Source organism: Zonotrichia leucophrys, chromosome 5 (assembly GCF_028769735.1).
Source record: "Zonotrichia leucophrys gambelii isolate GWCS_2022_RI chromosome 5, RI_Zleu_2.0, whole genome shotgun sequence".
Classification (NCBI taxonomy): Eukaryota; Metazoa; Chordata; class Aves; order Passeriformes; family Passerellidae; genus Zonotrichia; species Zonotrichia leucophrys.
This window is the reverse complement of record NC_088175.1, coordinates 31,161,163-31,174,807: the sequence shown is the minus strand read 5'-3', so window position 1 is coordinate 31,174,807 and position 13,645 is coordinate 31,161,163. Positions and strand designations below refer to the sequence as shown.

Sequence of the window (13,645 nt, the reverse complement as noted above, 5' to 3'; positions counted from 1 at the left end):
CAGTAGATTAAATTAAGAGATTTAGCCTACTGCAAAAGCAATTTTATTTGTGAGGCAATTTAAGTTGTATTTTCTCTAGTACCACAGCCTCAGATTCCCAAAACACTCTTAACAGGGAGGAGCTATGGGGGGAAGTAGAGACTTTTGTGACTTGCAACAGTTCCTGACCTGCAAGACAGACTAGCATACCTGGAAACAGCATGAAAGAGTTACTTCTAATATACTATCTAATATCTACCAGTAACCAGGAAAAGAAAGTAGGGACAGCTTGCTTACATAACTATTATGAGGAGGCAGCACATGTCCCATGGGTGTCAGGTTGGTTTTTTTTCCCCCTGCAATTTCAATTCTTCTGTTTCTCTTCTGTGTCTTTGTTTCCCTTTCATTCCTGATTTTAGGGATTTCAAAAGGAATAATTTTCACTACTTTTGGTCTATTTCCCTATACCCAATTTCATCTTGGTACAATTGGTTGTAGTCACTCCATTTAAAATTTTCTGGATTTTTCGATTTCAGTTTCAATTGACCATATCCCCTTTCTGGAGTGTTTGTTCAGCTCTGTCCTCTGATTTCAAGATTTCATTCCATTTCCACACTTTAACGACAATAATTGGTAAATTCAAGCTAGTCTACTCCTTGATGAAAGACAGCTTTTTAGCAGACCAATAACTGTATTATGACCTGCAGGACATGCTGCTTGTGCAGCTACTTGCAGAACTCACCTCTGTGAATGCTGTATGGTGAAACAACTTGCTGTTCACCCCATACAATGACCTGCAGTTGCTAATTCATCTTTGCTGCATTCGAAGCAATGCAGTGTCTAAATGCTGGTGGAATAGATGGATGAAATGTGTGTCTTACTGCAGTAGAAAATGAGAGAGCAAGGGATGTAGGTCTGAAACAAAATACACAAATTGTTTATATTGTTAACTAGGGTAATGTTCTACCTCAGTAATTCCAAAATTAAAAAGCTGCAAGCAAAATTGTGCGCAGAAATAAAATTGGTTTATAGTTTCGTTTGTTGCAGGGTGGGGGTGATGAGAAGAGAAAACACAAAGTCCCAATATAAAAATACTAATAGGTTAGAGTGCTGAAATGCCTAAAACAGCATTCTACTATGTGACTTAGTCACAGTACATTGCTGTGAGTTAAAACAGGCAAGGCATCAGTCAGTTAATTTTTCCTTGCAACAGAAATATGTCTTCTTCTGTTCTGGAACAAGTTTAGTTAATTAGGACTAACTTGGTTCCAATCAGTATTTTATGTGGCGCTTTCTCCATTTTGCTCTAAAAAAGCTTGATACCTGTCATAACTCCAAGGCAGCAAAGGAGACTAACAATGAGCAATTGAAAGGTTTCTAAATGTACTAGTGATCATAAAAAAGAAATAATGATTTAGTGAAATTCTTCCCACAATTGTAAGATTTTTTAATAGCAATCCTAACTCCATAATTTTCAATGGTTCTGTTCTAGCATCTCTTCTTGCACATTGTTGCTGAATAGAAAAGAAGACCCCTGATAAACACATGTTAAATGAGAGAAGCAGCATCTCTGAGCACAGATGCTTTCAGTTAAAAAATTGTTAAACCAAAATGCCACTGCAGCACAGTGCTGCCAAGTTTGTACATACTGATGGTAGACCACTTCTTTGGTGAATGCAAAGGGGGAATCTGCTAACTGCTAATTTGTTCTGTTGATGTCTCAGCAAAACTCTAGAAAGAAAAAAGCTAAATGGGATTTAGGTATCAAGCAGAAGGAGCTAAAATTTAGAACATGTGTGAAGGCTTTATTCACTATTCAATTTTCATGTCCTAATCTGTGGAATCTATTAGTATGAAGTTGAATAGATTTCTAACTATACAGGACCTTGCATCATGGTAAGACATAAGTGTTCTTAAAGCACTTCCCTGGTTATGCCTCCCAAAACAAAGTAGTCTCATAAGCATGGTCAGCTGTCAGCTGCTTCTGTCAAGAAGCTAGTAGGTTTTTCTACTATGGAATAGCTGGAATGGGGAATCTTAGTACAGCTGGTTCCCTGTTAAATGATCAGTCACATCCATCCTTTGAATAAGGAGCTGATGTCCCCTAAAACACTCTTCTTCTACACTACATATTGCTATGTAAGAACTGAAATAAAATGGCAACAGGGTCAGGGAAATAAATGCTTCTCTGCGCATCTCACACAAGAAACACTTATTGCTAATCATAATTATGGGTGTAATGTTGAAGTGTAGCTGTTACCAATAACTGACAGACTCAAGTAGCTAAGTGAGGGCTTTCAGTGACATCTTAGTACTACCAAATAAAATGACAACAGTTACAGCAAAAAAATTTGAACTGATTTTTTGAAAATAATTTACTAAAATATACAAGTACATTTTCCTTTTCAGTATAAGTTACATAATTGCATACATTTTTAGCTCTTCCTAGGTGCTTTTGGTAATAAGGCAGCAGCAGTGGGCTGACGACTAAAACCTTCAGCATTGCTCTGTACACAAGGAGTCAGTGCAAGGATATATTTTCTAGCAATATACATATTTACTGAATACACTGAAGATGAACCTAATTTTTATTTTATACAGCTCAAGCAAAAGTGGACTGTAGTGCAATTCTTGCTTATGGGAAAAGAAAGCCTGTATAGTAAAATATAAATTAAGGATGCTCAAACCACAATTTGTTTACTGGAAGCTGTTAATGAAACATTTAACTTAACCACAACTATTTGTGCTTCATTAAAAAAACAAACAACTTAAGTTATAAACTAAAACCTTATTTGTAAAAGTTCTCTGCAGAACAGTGCTTACTGCAAGACATACAGTGCTTTGGTGGTAGAGCTTCCATGTGCTATCATGGAAAAATGTTTCTAGAAGAAATAATCCTCTTACAAATCAACAGCCAGCTTCCTGACAAAAGGGAACTGGCAACTTTGAAATGCTTGTTCCCTTTCTCTGTGAAAGAACAAGCCCTGACAAAGGAAAACATGTACTGTGTTAAAAGCTATTGTGGCACAAAAATCAAAACTGGCCCCTGGGCAGGTTCATCAGTTCAATACCTATATTCTCTAGTTCAAGTTTATTCAATGTGGTCTTAACAGGCTGTTTCAGATTACTAGAAGAGGAGTACTCTGATCGTTTCCTTCATAGGTCTTGGTTCAAGTCAGTGAAGCAGATGCTTCTAGTCTAAGTCTTCTTATTAGTTGTAGAAGGATCAGAATAGTGATCATGCAAACTTCTTCTTTGTAGCAGTAAACCGTTCCATGTACTACAGACAAAAAAAAAAAAATCTATGATTTTTTTCAGAAATTAATAGAGGATTCATAACTACTAAAAGCAGCTGAGCTTCTGCTCTCAGACTCAAAAACAGTCTGCATTAAAGCACATTTTTAAATGCTGGGCATAGCTATTAGAGCTTTAATTTCAAACAAAGACACCCCCAAAACATTTCTGGCATTTCTGGCATTTGCTGCAATTCAGATTAATGGTCAGATCACCAGTGTTAAGGATGAACTAATATTAAATACTTAACGAATGCTGTATAATTCAAAGCATCCTTTATTTTTTGTCACATCTAAGTGAAGACACGCTTGTCATTATTAGCTACTCTTCAAGAGATGCTGATGAAAGAACACTGACGCTGAATCCTACAAGGAAATTACCTTTGAAGAACTCCTGGAGACGTTTTCAGAGGTTAGTTATGAATCCAGTAGCAGTGACACCACCAACGGACTATTTGGTGCTTTTATTCACCAGCATAAATGCTTAGCATTCTGAGTAAGGACTTCACCAGAAGTTTCTTAAAAGAAGACAAAATACCCCAAAACAAAACACAAACCTTGTCATAACCTTCCAGTTCTCTGAGTTTCTTGATTTCAAAAAGGTTGCCTTCTACTGCAAGCAGTGAGATCTGGGAATCACTGAGGATACTCTGAGGCAGCATGTTGAGTTCTAGACAATTTTCTTCTAAACGCAAGACTTTGAGGCGTGGACAGTGGGAGATCTGCATCGAGATCTGGGAAATCTTGTGAAATAAAAAGAAAAGACAAATGGGATTAAAATGGTAGTGATCAATAATTAATAAGTGATCTGTCTCCCACTTACACAGAACAACTACCATATTGTAAATATAAGGTACATCATCAGCAAGTACTTAAAAGCAATGCATAAGTAACAAATTATCAAAAATCAAAATAACTTTTTTTATTCCATGATGACAAGCAACCTACACATATCTTTATCACATTCCTACTCAAGAACTGTTCAAATATTTTTCTGCATGACTAAATTCAGGATTTTTTTGTTCATCAAATCAGGCAGTTGATGTATTGGTACAGAAAATCTAGTTATGATTCCTCATTTGAGTTGTGTCCAGGAGATGTCTTTTAACTGTAAAGTTTTGATGGTCTCATCTGATGTTCCATGGCTGTACTAAGTCCTAAATCTACATTCCCACAACATCTCAGTTACCAGACCTGATTCTGATTTAAATTGAGTTCGATAGCCTGCAGTTCTCCCACAGTGTCGGGGACATTTTGGATCTGGTTTTTTGAAAGATCTACCACATCCAAATGGCGAAGACCAGAGAGTTGTGTGGGCACAGTCCGAAGCTGGTTTCCAGAAAGGCTCAGGGTTTTGAGAGCTGAAAGTTGTCCAAATGCAGCAGGTAGCTGCCTCAAGTGATTGCCATTCAAGTGTAGTGTTTCCAGTTTTTTCAGTTTACACAGCTCCTCAGGTAAAGCAGCTAGAGAAAAATGACAGAAAAACATATGACCTCAAGAGCAGTAAACATTCATACCCATTTAATTCAAATGAGCTGCTGCAGGGAGAACAGTGCTATATTAAGCAATTTCTCACTACTGAATTCCTCCCCAATTTCCAGTGAAAGCACAGATCCCTGCACAGAAACTTAAGCCCACAGACAACATGTGCTTTTTTAACCATCATCCATAAATGTATCAAAAATAATCTGCAGACAAGGCAGACCTTCAAATCACAGTGTGAAATCACTTCAGTTCTGAATATTTTAGCCTGTCAGTTACAGTCTTAACTAACTTATGTTAGTCCTTACTTCTGCCAATGCATTCTATGACACTTGAAATACCACAAAATTTACACCTTTGCCCTTTAAAGGTATTACTCAACTTATAGAAGTAAGTTAGATTATTCATACTGTGTCATACCAGCACACAAACACCACCAGGTAAGGTCTGCTGGCATCCATTTATCTCTCTTTACACCTACACATGTGCATAACCTCTAACACTCCTGAGCTGCACTATAGAGTCAATCAGGTTTGTAAATTATCTTTGTTCTTTCAAAAAGCCAGATAATACATAATTAATGCATAAAACCCCTAGTTTCCTCATTGTGTTTTTTCCATAATGATGGATGTTTGTTTAACAGAAACAGTAACAACAGCTGAATGGCCAGCAACACTGTCTACATGTCATCTTCATTACCTGTTCTCTAGGCAAGTACTAAACCATCTGGCACTGTTAAATCCTCAAGTCAGATTAAGTCACAGCACAAAACCTCTATGGGTTTAAGTACTCATGTGTCATTGTAAAATTGATAATACACTAAGCAGCAATATTCTAGTTTTGTAGAATTTATGATGGAGAGTTTTTTATCCTGTACAAAAACTCCAAAGATTTCAGTTTAGGTGACTAAACTCCCCATTTACATCTTGTGAGAGTTAAATAATTAAATTTAGTTTTGGATAGAGAAAATTAGTTATTATTTTAAAAATCAGTGGAGATATTAATTAGCAGGCATACTCAGTTTGTTGTTGTTTAGAGCAAGGCTCTTCAAAAAGGAAAATTTTCCAATGAGAGGTGGCAAGAGCTCTATTTTGTTGTTTGACAAGTCTATTGTCCTTAAGTTGCTTGTTAGCTTCTGCAGATCTTCAGGAAACTATTGGGGGAAAAAAGATACAGTATTTAAAGAGTTAATACAAATTTGAATGTTCAAGTCATACAGATAAAATTTTAATTGTCTCACTGTTGCATACTGTCATATGTATCACAATGTCCAAGCACCACAGTGTGATTAGCAAATTTGTTTATCACATATTTTTTAAAATATTTTTTCATCTGGAGAGGGGAAAGGGAAAAGAAAACACTAACATCTACAAGAGCAGTTTTTCATTCAAATAAGTAAAATTTAAAACATTACATTTTCATCCTCCTATGTGTTTCTTTAAACATGCCTATCCTTTAAAATACTCTATAGCCAGTTAATAACTCTATATTTTAGCAGAGTATGATATGAGAATTTTTCTCCTGCTTTCCTTTTTAAATAACTATGTATACCATTTCCCTTATTCTTATTTACATCCTGTACCACTTTGGTACTGAGTCTTGGCCCTCAGGTGAATAAAGAAAACCTGACAATCACCATCAAGGAGTCCTGGTGAATAAGCCAGTGGTTTTGATCCTCCTTTGGCTTGACAGAGAAAAAGTGAAGTGAGGAGGTAGGACAGTGGAAGAAGATATGTCAGAAAAGGCTTGGAAAGTTACTGTAATATAGAGTTATTTTTGGCCATCCTGTGAATTGTTGCTTGACTTAGGTTTCCACGACATTCTGGCTTTTTCTGCAATTGTGTCTAAGTTAAGATAATTTCCAATATAATAAACTTTCAGGATGCTTGCTGCCAGCCCAATGAACAGCCTGTACAGACTATTCATATGGCTATAACTAAATATAGCATAAGCACCTAAATGTGACAAATTGTGGAGTATCTCTCTAAGTTATAAAATTCATATTTTCCCCCTCGAGTTTACAGCCATTTTCTAAAAGCACATCATAGCTAGTATTTTTTGAGCATATGTGCACTGTAAAGCATACGCTGATATAAGTGCCCTGACAGATAAATCCTCAAGCAGAAGACAAGGCAAGCAAAAATGGGAAAAGCAAAAACAAACTTGAAATATTTTTCATGACTGCTTATAGGAAATACATGTATGCAAGTGCATTACAACCACAAGTGTGAATTTCTCTCTGAAAGTGTCAATCATACACACAAACCATGTTTCCCCTCAATCATACACACAAACAGCCATGTTTCCCCTCCCAGTACATTACCTCAGTAAGTCCCTTTCCCGTTAGCTGAAATACACCAGTTTTCTGTGCTGTCTCCAGGTGGGCTTTTAGTGCACTATTTCCCATCCTAACAGTTCTCTGTCAAGCACACGGAGTTCAAGTGATGGTGTCAGCCAGTTTTACTCTGTGCTAGAGAACTGCAATCCAAAGTCTCTGTGATAAAGCAAATTAAAAAGTCATTTTATGTGCACTGTCCCCCCCAGCACTACAAGCATTCTGACACAACGAACCATTTCTTCACTGCTTTGTTTTCATCTCCCTCATAACTAAAACCTGGAAGTATAAAGGTTTACCTAGGTTTACCTAGATTAAGGTGTATTCCTTACAGCAGTTTGATTACTGAAACTATGCAACAAGCACAGTCAAAACTAAGTGAGAAAACTGCACATTTCTGTATTTTCCCTCTTTCGAGGCCCCGCGCCTAAGGAGATTCTCCACGGAGACGGGTTGTGATTTCTTTGGCATCTACCAGCGCTGGCCTGCCGACACACCGACACAGCTATTGTTTTATTTGGGCTTTTTTGAGACCTTTACTCTATTTAGAGAGCGGACTCCTCTGCCGTGCATATCAGCAGAGACACGACGCCCACCTCCGTAACCCCAGCGGAGTTTAATCCCAGGGCGCACGGGTCACAGGCCCGGGATTAGTGCCGGGTTCGCACCGGGCGGTGGGCAGTGAAGCCTGGGGAAAGCACGGAAGCAGCGGCGATCGGAGACGCGCTCCCCGCCGTCGCGGTACCCCCGGCAAGCGGCGAGGCCAGCCCTGGCCCGCAGCAGGCCGCGCTCCCCCCGCCCCAACCCCGCCCGGCTGCTCCGGCCCCGATCCCCGCAGGGCCGGGAGCCGCCGGGCCCGGCCTGGCCAGGCCCAACGCACCTGTCCGGGCGCCGCTGGCAGACGCTCCGCGGCGGCGGAGCCCCGGCCCGTCCCCCGCGCTCCGCCCTTCCAGAACCGCCGCTCCCGCAGCGCCCGCCCGGAACCGGACGCGTGTCAGCGCCGTTCCTGCCACGCCCGCCATGGCGGCCTTCAAGCGCCCTGTGTTCCTGCCGGTCGCCAGGCGTTCGTCCGTGGCCGCCGCCAGGCTCAGGCGCAGCCTCCGCCCCCTGCCCTGCGGGGCGGGCGAGCCCGAGCTCAGCTGCGATTCCGAGCTCAGCTCCTATTCCGAACTCAGCTCCGATTCCGAGCTCAGCTCCGACTCCGAGCTGAATGGCGATGCCGAGCTGGAGCCGGAGCCGGAGTGCCTCAGCGAGGAGAGCGATGAGGAGCAGGGCGCCGGCGCGCCCCGGCCCTCGCAGCGCTCGGCGGTGGCCGCGCTGCTGGAGCGGTGCGTGGCGGCGGGCACCGTGAGCCAGGTACCGCCGGGACAGCGCCGCGGGTAGCGCTGCTCTCCTGAGCTGGGCCGTATTGCCGAGCGCGGGAGAGAAACAGCTTTAAACTACTACAAGTCACTATGGAGCATTTGCCCGGTGCGTTCGTGCTGCTGATTGCATTTTTCCTGTTGTCTTACTTTCAAAGGAAACCTTGGATTTAACTTGCAGAAGAATGCCGTGCTTTGCAAAATTCGCAGAGATGGAAGAAATGGTAAACATGGAAGCTGAAATTAATGAGGTACAGCCTTTACTATTGTCAGTGTACGCTTCAATACCTGGAGGTAATAGAGGGCCCTGATGAAATATCAGACTGCCACATGGCATGTTGTTTCATGTTATGAGGGATTTGTTAATAGTTCAGCTGTTTAACAGTTGGCATTTTTTTCTTCCCAGTGGACTGAGTTGTCATAAAGAAAATAAAACTATGAAACAAAATTTTAGGATGTAAGTAGAAGGATTCGGTAGACTGCACCTTTGACTAAGGTGTTACCTGAATTTTTTTCAAGAAACTGAACAATAAAGGATAATTTGTAGTTTACTTCACTACTCAAAAATGTGTCTCTTTGTAGGCAATTTTGTTGGTTAGCAGGCAGTAACCTCAGACATTTCGTACTGCATTAAGTGAGGCTGATTTTAGGCTGTTGCCTTGTACTTTGTAATGTTGGTTTAGACACTACATAGACTGTGAAACTGCTTTGTAAGAGATATAAGTAGGAGAGACATGGGTTTGAAGGGTAGACTATTCAGTGATTAAGAAATTGGCAGGAGAAGAGCCCTGGGCACAGCAGAAGGATGGGATGCCATCCAGAGGGACTGGGCAAGCTTGAGAAATAGGCTCCAAAAACCTCATGAGGCTCAACAAGACTAAATGTGGAATCCTTCACCTGGGTCAGGGCAATCCCAGACATGAGTACAGGCTGGGAGATGAACTCATTGGGAGCAGCACTGCAGAAAGGAGTTGGGGTTTCTTGTGGATGAAAAGTAGGACCTGACCTGGCAATGTGCCCTCACAGCCCAGAAAGCCAACCACATCCTAGGCTGCATCAAAAGCAATGTGGCCAACAGGGCCAGGGAGAGGATTCTCCTCTTCTGCCCTTGTGAGACCCCACTTAAGTGCTGTGTCCAGGTCTGGGATCCTCAGAGCAGGAGAGAAGTGAACCTGTTGGAGCAGTTCCAGAGGAGAGCCATAAAGATTATGCAAGGGCTGGAACACCTCTCCTACAAAAACAGACTCAGAGAGCAGGGATTGTTCATCAGCCATCTGGTACTTAAAGGGGACTTAAGAAAAGCGGGAGAGTGACTTTTTCCACAAGCAGAAAATGCTAGGACAGGGAGGAATGGGTTTAAACTAAAATAAAAGAAATTAGATTAGATTAGATTTTAGGAAAAAAATCTTTACTGTGATGGTGGTGATACACTGGGACGGGTTGCCTAGAGAAGCTGTGGATTCCCCATCCCTGAAAGTGTTCAGGGGCAGGTTAGAGGGGTCTGAGCAACTTAGTCTGGTGGGTGATATCCCTACCCATTGGCAGGGGCTTGAAACTAGATGATTTTTAGGGCCCTTTCAATCCAAGCCATTCTATCATAAGTTCTGCGGTTTAGGAATGAGTTACAGGATCTGTCTTTTCCACCACAAATCTCCAAATTATTTAGGTTTGTCTTTTTAAACCACCTTTTTTTTATTGACCAAAAAAGTCCCACCTAGTAGTAGAAATTCTCCAGAGAGCAGGGCAACATGTTCCTGTGCTGATGCTCACCCTCTTTCACACACATGCTCTCCCTATGCTGCCACTTTCTCCTCCACCCCAGGAGAGTCAACAGTGTCTGGATAAGTATGTTAAAAATGCATTTTCCTTTGATGTTATTGCTGTTGTAGATAAAACTGAAAACTGAAATGCTGCAGTTGGAGAATGAGACAGCAGACATTACTCACCATTTTTACTTAGGTAAGTGCAGTTGTACCATAGAAAAACCAAGAGTCTTAAATTAGCAGCAGAATAATGTTTTGTCTGAGTACATGACACTTCCAGAAGTTATTGCAGCAGTCATCTCTGAATAACTTGTTAGAGGTGGTAGGTATTAAGACCTAAAGCATGTTTCCATACTAGTTGAGCTTGCACTCTGCTGTCTCATAGAAGGTCCATGTGTAACTCCCATGTGGGAGGTGTGGTCAGCTCCCCGGGGTCAGTGCACCATCAGTTACCATTGACCTGCATGTGCTACTCTGCTTCTTTTCCAGAAACTCAGTGTATTGCTGTTGCATCTCTATCCTCTCAAACTTGCTACATTTTTAATTTAGCAATTGGGGAGTACGTGCATTGATTTCTCTGTTATTGCACATTTTGTCCACTACAATTTTATGTTTGCTTAAAAATATTCTAGCTTGCTGCTGTTGTGCTAGACCAGTGAAATCTGTTATGATACTTCACAGTGCTATGATATAGTTGACTTTATCTCACAGAGAATTTACTTAGAGCTATAGATAACGTAAAGCAAGTATATCAATCTCTAAAAAGTAGGTATTGTGACTTTGAGTCACAAATGCTGGTACTAAATCATACATGCTCCAAGAAAAGCCATTCTGATTAATGTCCCTTGAATGTCCACTGCAATAGGTCAGTATTTTCCTTTCTATCTTCAGGAGAAATCTTTCTCTTGTTTTAGCAGGACAATAGGTTCAACTTTGCAATTTTATTTTATAGGGAAAAAGTGTGAGATTTTGCAAGATATGAACAGACACCTGGAAGCCATACTGAAAGAGAAGAGGGATCTCAGAAAGAGGTTGCTCAAACACAGATGTCAAGAAAGCCTGCCTATTGAGGCTACCTATCACAAGTAGGTACACAGAAAATAATTTTTCTTGTTTGCAGGAGGCCCAGTTAATTTGAACTAACAGACAGTAAAAATCATGTTTTCAATAATTTTCCACTGGTAGACATTAAAAATGGTAGCAAAACCTCATCTAAAAGTGGGTAGTTTACTCATTGGTAAATTCATAGAAAGGAAGTGATACATATTTTATGAACATTTACTGAGGTTATTGGTCTTGTCTTTAGAAGTCTACAGAACAAGTTGTGATGTGTTGTTTTAAACAAATGTGTTACATGCTGGGTTTGTTATGCTTCTCCCAAGCAGGAGTTGTTACTTTAGCGTTGGGTGTCTTTGTTCCACTGTTGCTTGCTTGGAACTAAACGTGACTAATTCCCAGACATGCATAGTCCTTCTTCTTACAGTCTAAAAATCTAGCCCAGGTACTGAAGGAGTTTACTTCTGTAATTCTTGCCCTGCTTGTTGCTAAGAGTCATACAAGAAGTGTGATTGCAGAAAAATTAATTAGATGTTTAGGAACTTGCATAAAGCTGTAAAAGGGGATTAAGAAAAGCAGGGCAATGAAAAAGAACTTTTAAGTAATAAATTTTTGTTGTTTAGCACAACTTTTGAGCTCCTTTTTGGTTACAGGTCTATAGTAGAGTTGTTGAATGAGGCTGTGACTTTCATTGAGAAGCTTGAAAGCCATTTGCAGTCTGTGAGAAGCATCCCTCAGGTACCACATATGATGAACAACATGGTGAGTAGTAAAAGAATTGAGCCAGCTGTCTTCTCCAGCATGAAAAATGCAGTGCTGTTTGGTTGTTTAGGTTACTTCTATGTGCTGACAGGATGTATAGAGACTAAATCCACCCCTTTTCTGTTTCAGGACACCACTTTGTCAAAAACAGAGGTGCTCATGATAGAATTGAGGGAGCTGACAGAGCAAATACTGAAATGGGAAGAACTGCAGAAAGAAGTGTATTCTAACAATGTACGCAATACTGCTGACTTGGACTTTGGTTTATCTTTAATCTAACAAATCCTTTTCCTCAACTTGGATGACTACTCAAAGAACTACATTCTTAGAGTCTTCTGTGAAAACTGAAACATAGGTCTCTTTTAATCCAACAGAGTCTTTGTTGGTAGTTATATTTCTGTTATTAAGTAACAGTTCTCCAACTATTTACTAAAAAAAAGGGCAATGCTCATAGGAAGATAGGCTACTGAGAAACCTGTTAAAAGAGTTCCTTTCTGGAATAGTTAAATAGGGGTCCCTTGGAGCCTATATCTTCAATGGAAAATTGTTTCAGTTTTTTTTGCACTTGCTATAGTATCTCAATTCATTTTTGTAAGCATCTTGATAAAACACTTGTATTTTGTATGTTTCCATAAAACTTTAATAAAAGCACTAGATTTCAAAAGGTCAGTTTCTTCAGCTTTTAATTTTGTTACAAAATCCTATAATTAAAATTACGGAGCAAAGTCTTAGGTCCAAGCTTATGCTTCTATAGGAGTTCCAATCAAGAAATTAAATAAGTTTTAAATTACAGTTTATTATGACTGATGTGGTTTTGTGGGAAAGCAGGAAATGGACTTGCTAATATATGACAGATCTACTGATTTGGAAACCATGCTTCAATGGTAATGATAAATATATTCTTCAGATTCTCTTTTTCTGTTGTTTGCCCGATTTTCAGTGTCCCACTTAGAATAAAACTCTTGTTCCATGAGTAAGATTGACAGTTTATCAAAACCATTGATTGTCCCAATTTGTAGCCCTCATGAAGAGATGGGTTGGTACAATGTCACCAGCAGGACATCTATAATCCAGGATAGCTGGTTGTCTTTGGAGGGTGCCCGGTTTTGTATTCAGGATGTGAAATAGACACAGTAGCGGTGCAGATGTATTCCTTTCTACTGTTGTATCATTTGTTATGTGAACGTCCACCTGTTGATTCCTACTGCTGAAATAAGAGCGTTTTGCTTTCTCAAAGTAACCACTGGGTGGCTCGGTAGCACAAAGTTCACAAGTTTATCTGATTATTGCATATAAACTTAAAGTAGAATTAATGAAGAACTCTTTGTCTCTTTGTTGAGCACACTCTACTAAAACTTACTTGTATTTGGTCTGTTTTATATTTAAACTTTTCTGAGAATCTCATTTTAATCTTTGTAACCATTCTGCAGAGTGTGAATGCAAGACATCCAGTTTAACAATTCTCTAGCATACTGTGTAAGCTATACAGTACAGCTGTTGAGGAACATTAGCTGGTGCTCCTCTGCTGCTGCTGAGAAAAGTTAAGAGGATAGAAACAATTTGAATTAGGTTTAAGCAGTATGTCACTAGATAGAATCTAAGAATATAAACTCG

General features: G+C 40.1%; 2 protein-coding genes across 2 annotated transcripts; one reads left to right on the top strand and one right to left on the bottom strand.

Annotated features, from left to right (window-relative positions):
• Positions 1-2,336: 2,336 nt before the first annotated feature.
• On the bottom strand, positions 2,337-8,089 carry LRRC57 (leucine rich repeat containing 57). Its single transcript, XM_064714651.1, has 6 exons — positions 7,970-8,089; positions 7,078-7,248; positions 5,772-5,907; positions 4,467-4,735; positions 3,830-4,015; positions 2,337-3,259 (listed from the first exon to the last, which is right to left on the bottom strand). The coding sequence occupies exons 2-6, from the start codon at positions 7,159-7,161 to the stop codon at positions 3,218-3,220; spliced, it is 717 nt and encodes a 238-aa protein (XP_064570721.1). The 5' UTR covers positions 7,162-7,248; positions 7,970-8,089; the 3' UTR covers positions 2,337-3,217.
• On the top strand, positions 7,971-12,695 carry HAUS2 (HAUS augmin like complex subunit 2). Its single transcript, XM_064714652.1, has 6 exons — positions 7,971-8,445; positions 8,609-8,701; positions 10,340-10,409; positions 11,166-11,298; positions 11,923-12,031; positions 12,161-12,695. Exons 1-6 carry the CDS (start codon positions 8,110-8,112, stop codon positions 12,308-12,310), a joined length of 891 nt encoding a protein of 296 aa, XP_064570722.1. The 5' UTR covers positions 7,971-8,109; the 3' UTR covers positions 12,311-12,695.
• Positions 12,696-13,645: the final 950 nt, after the last annotated feature.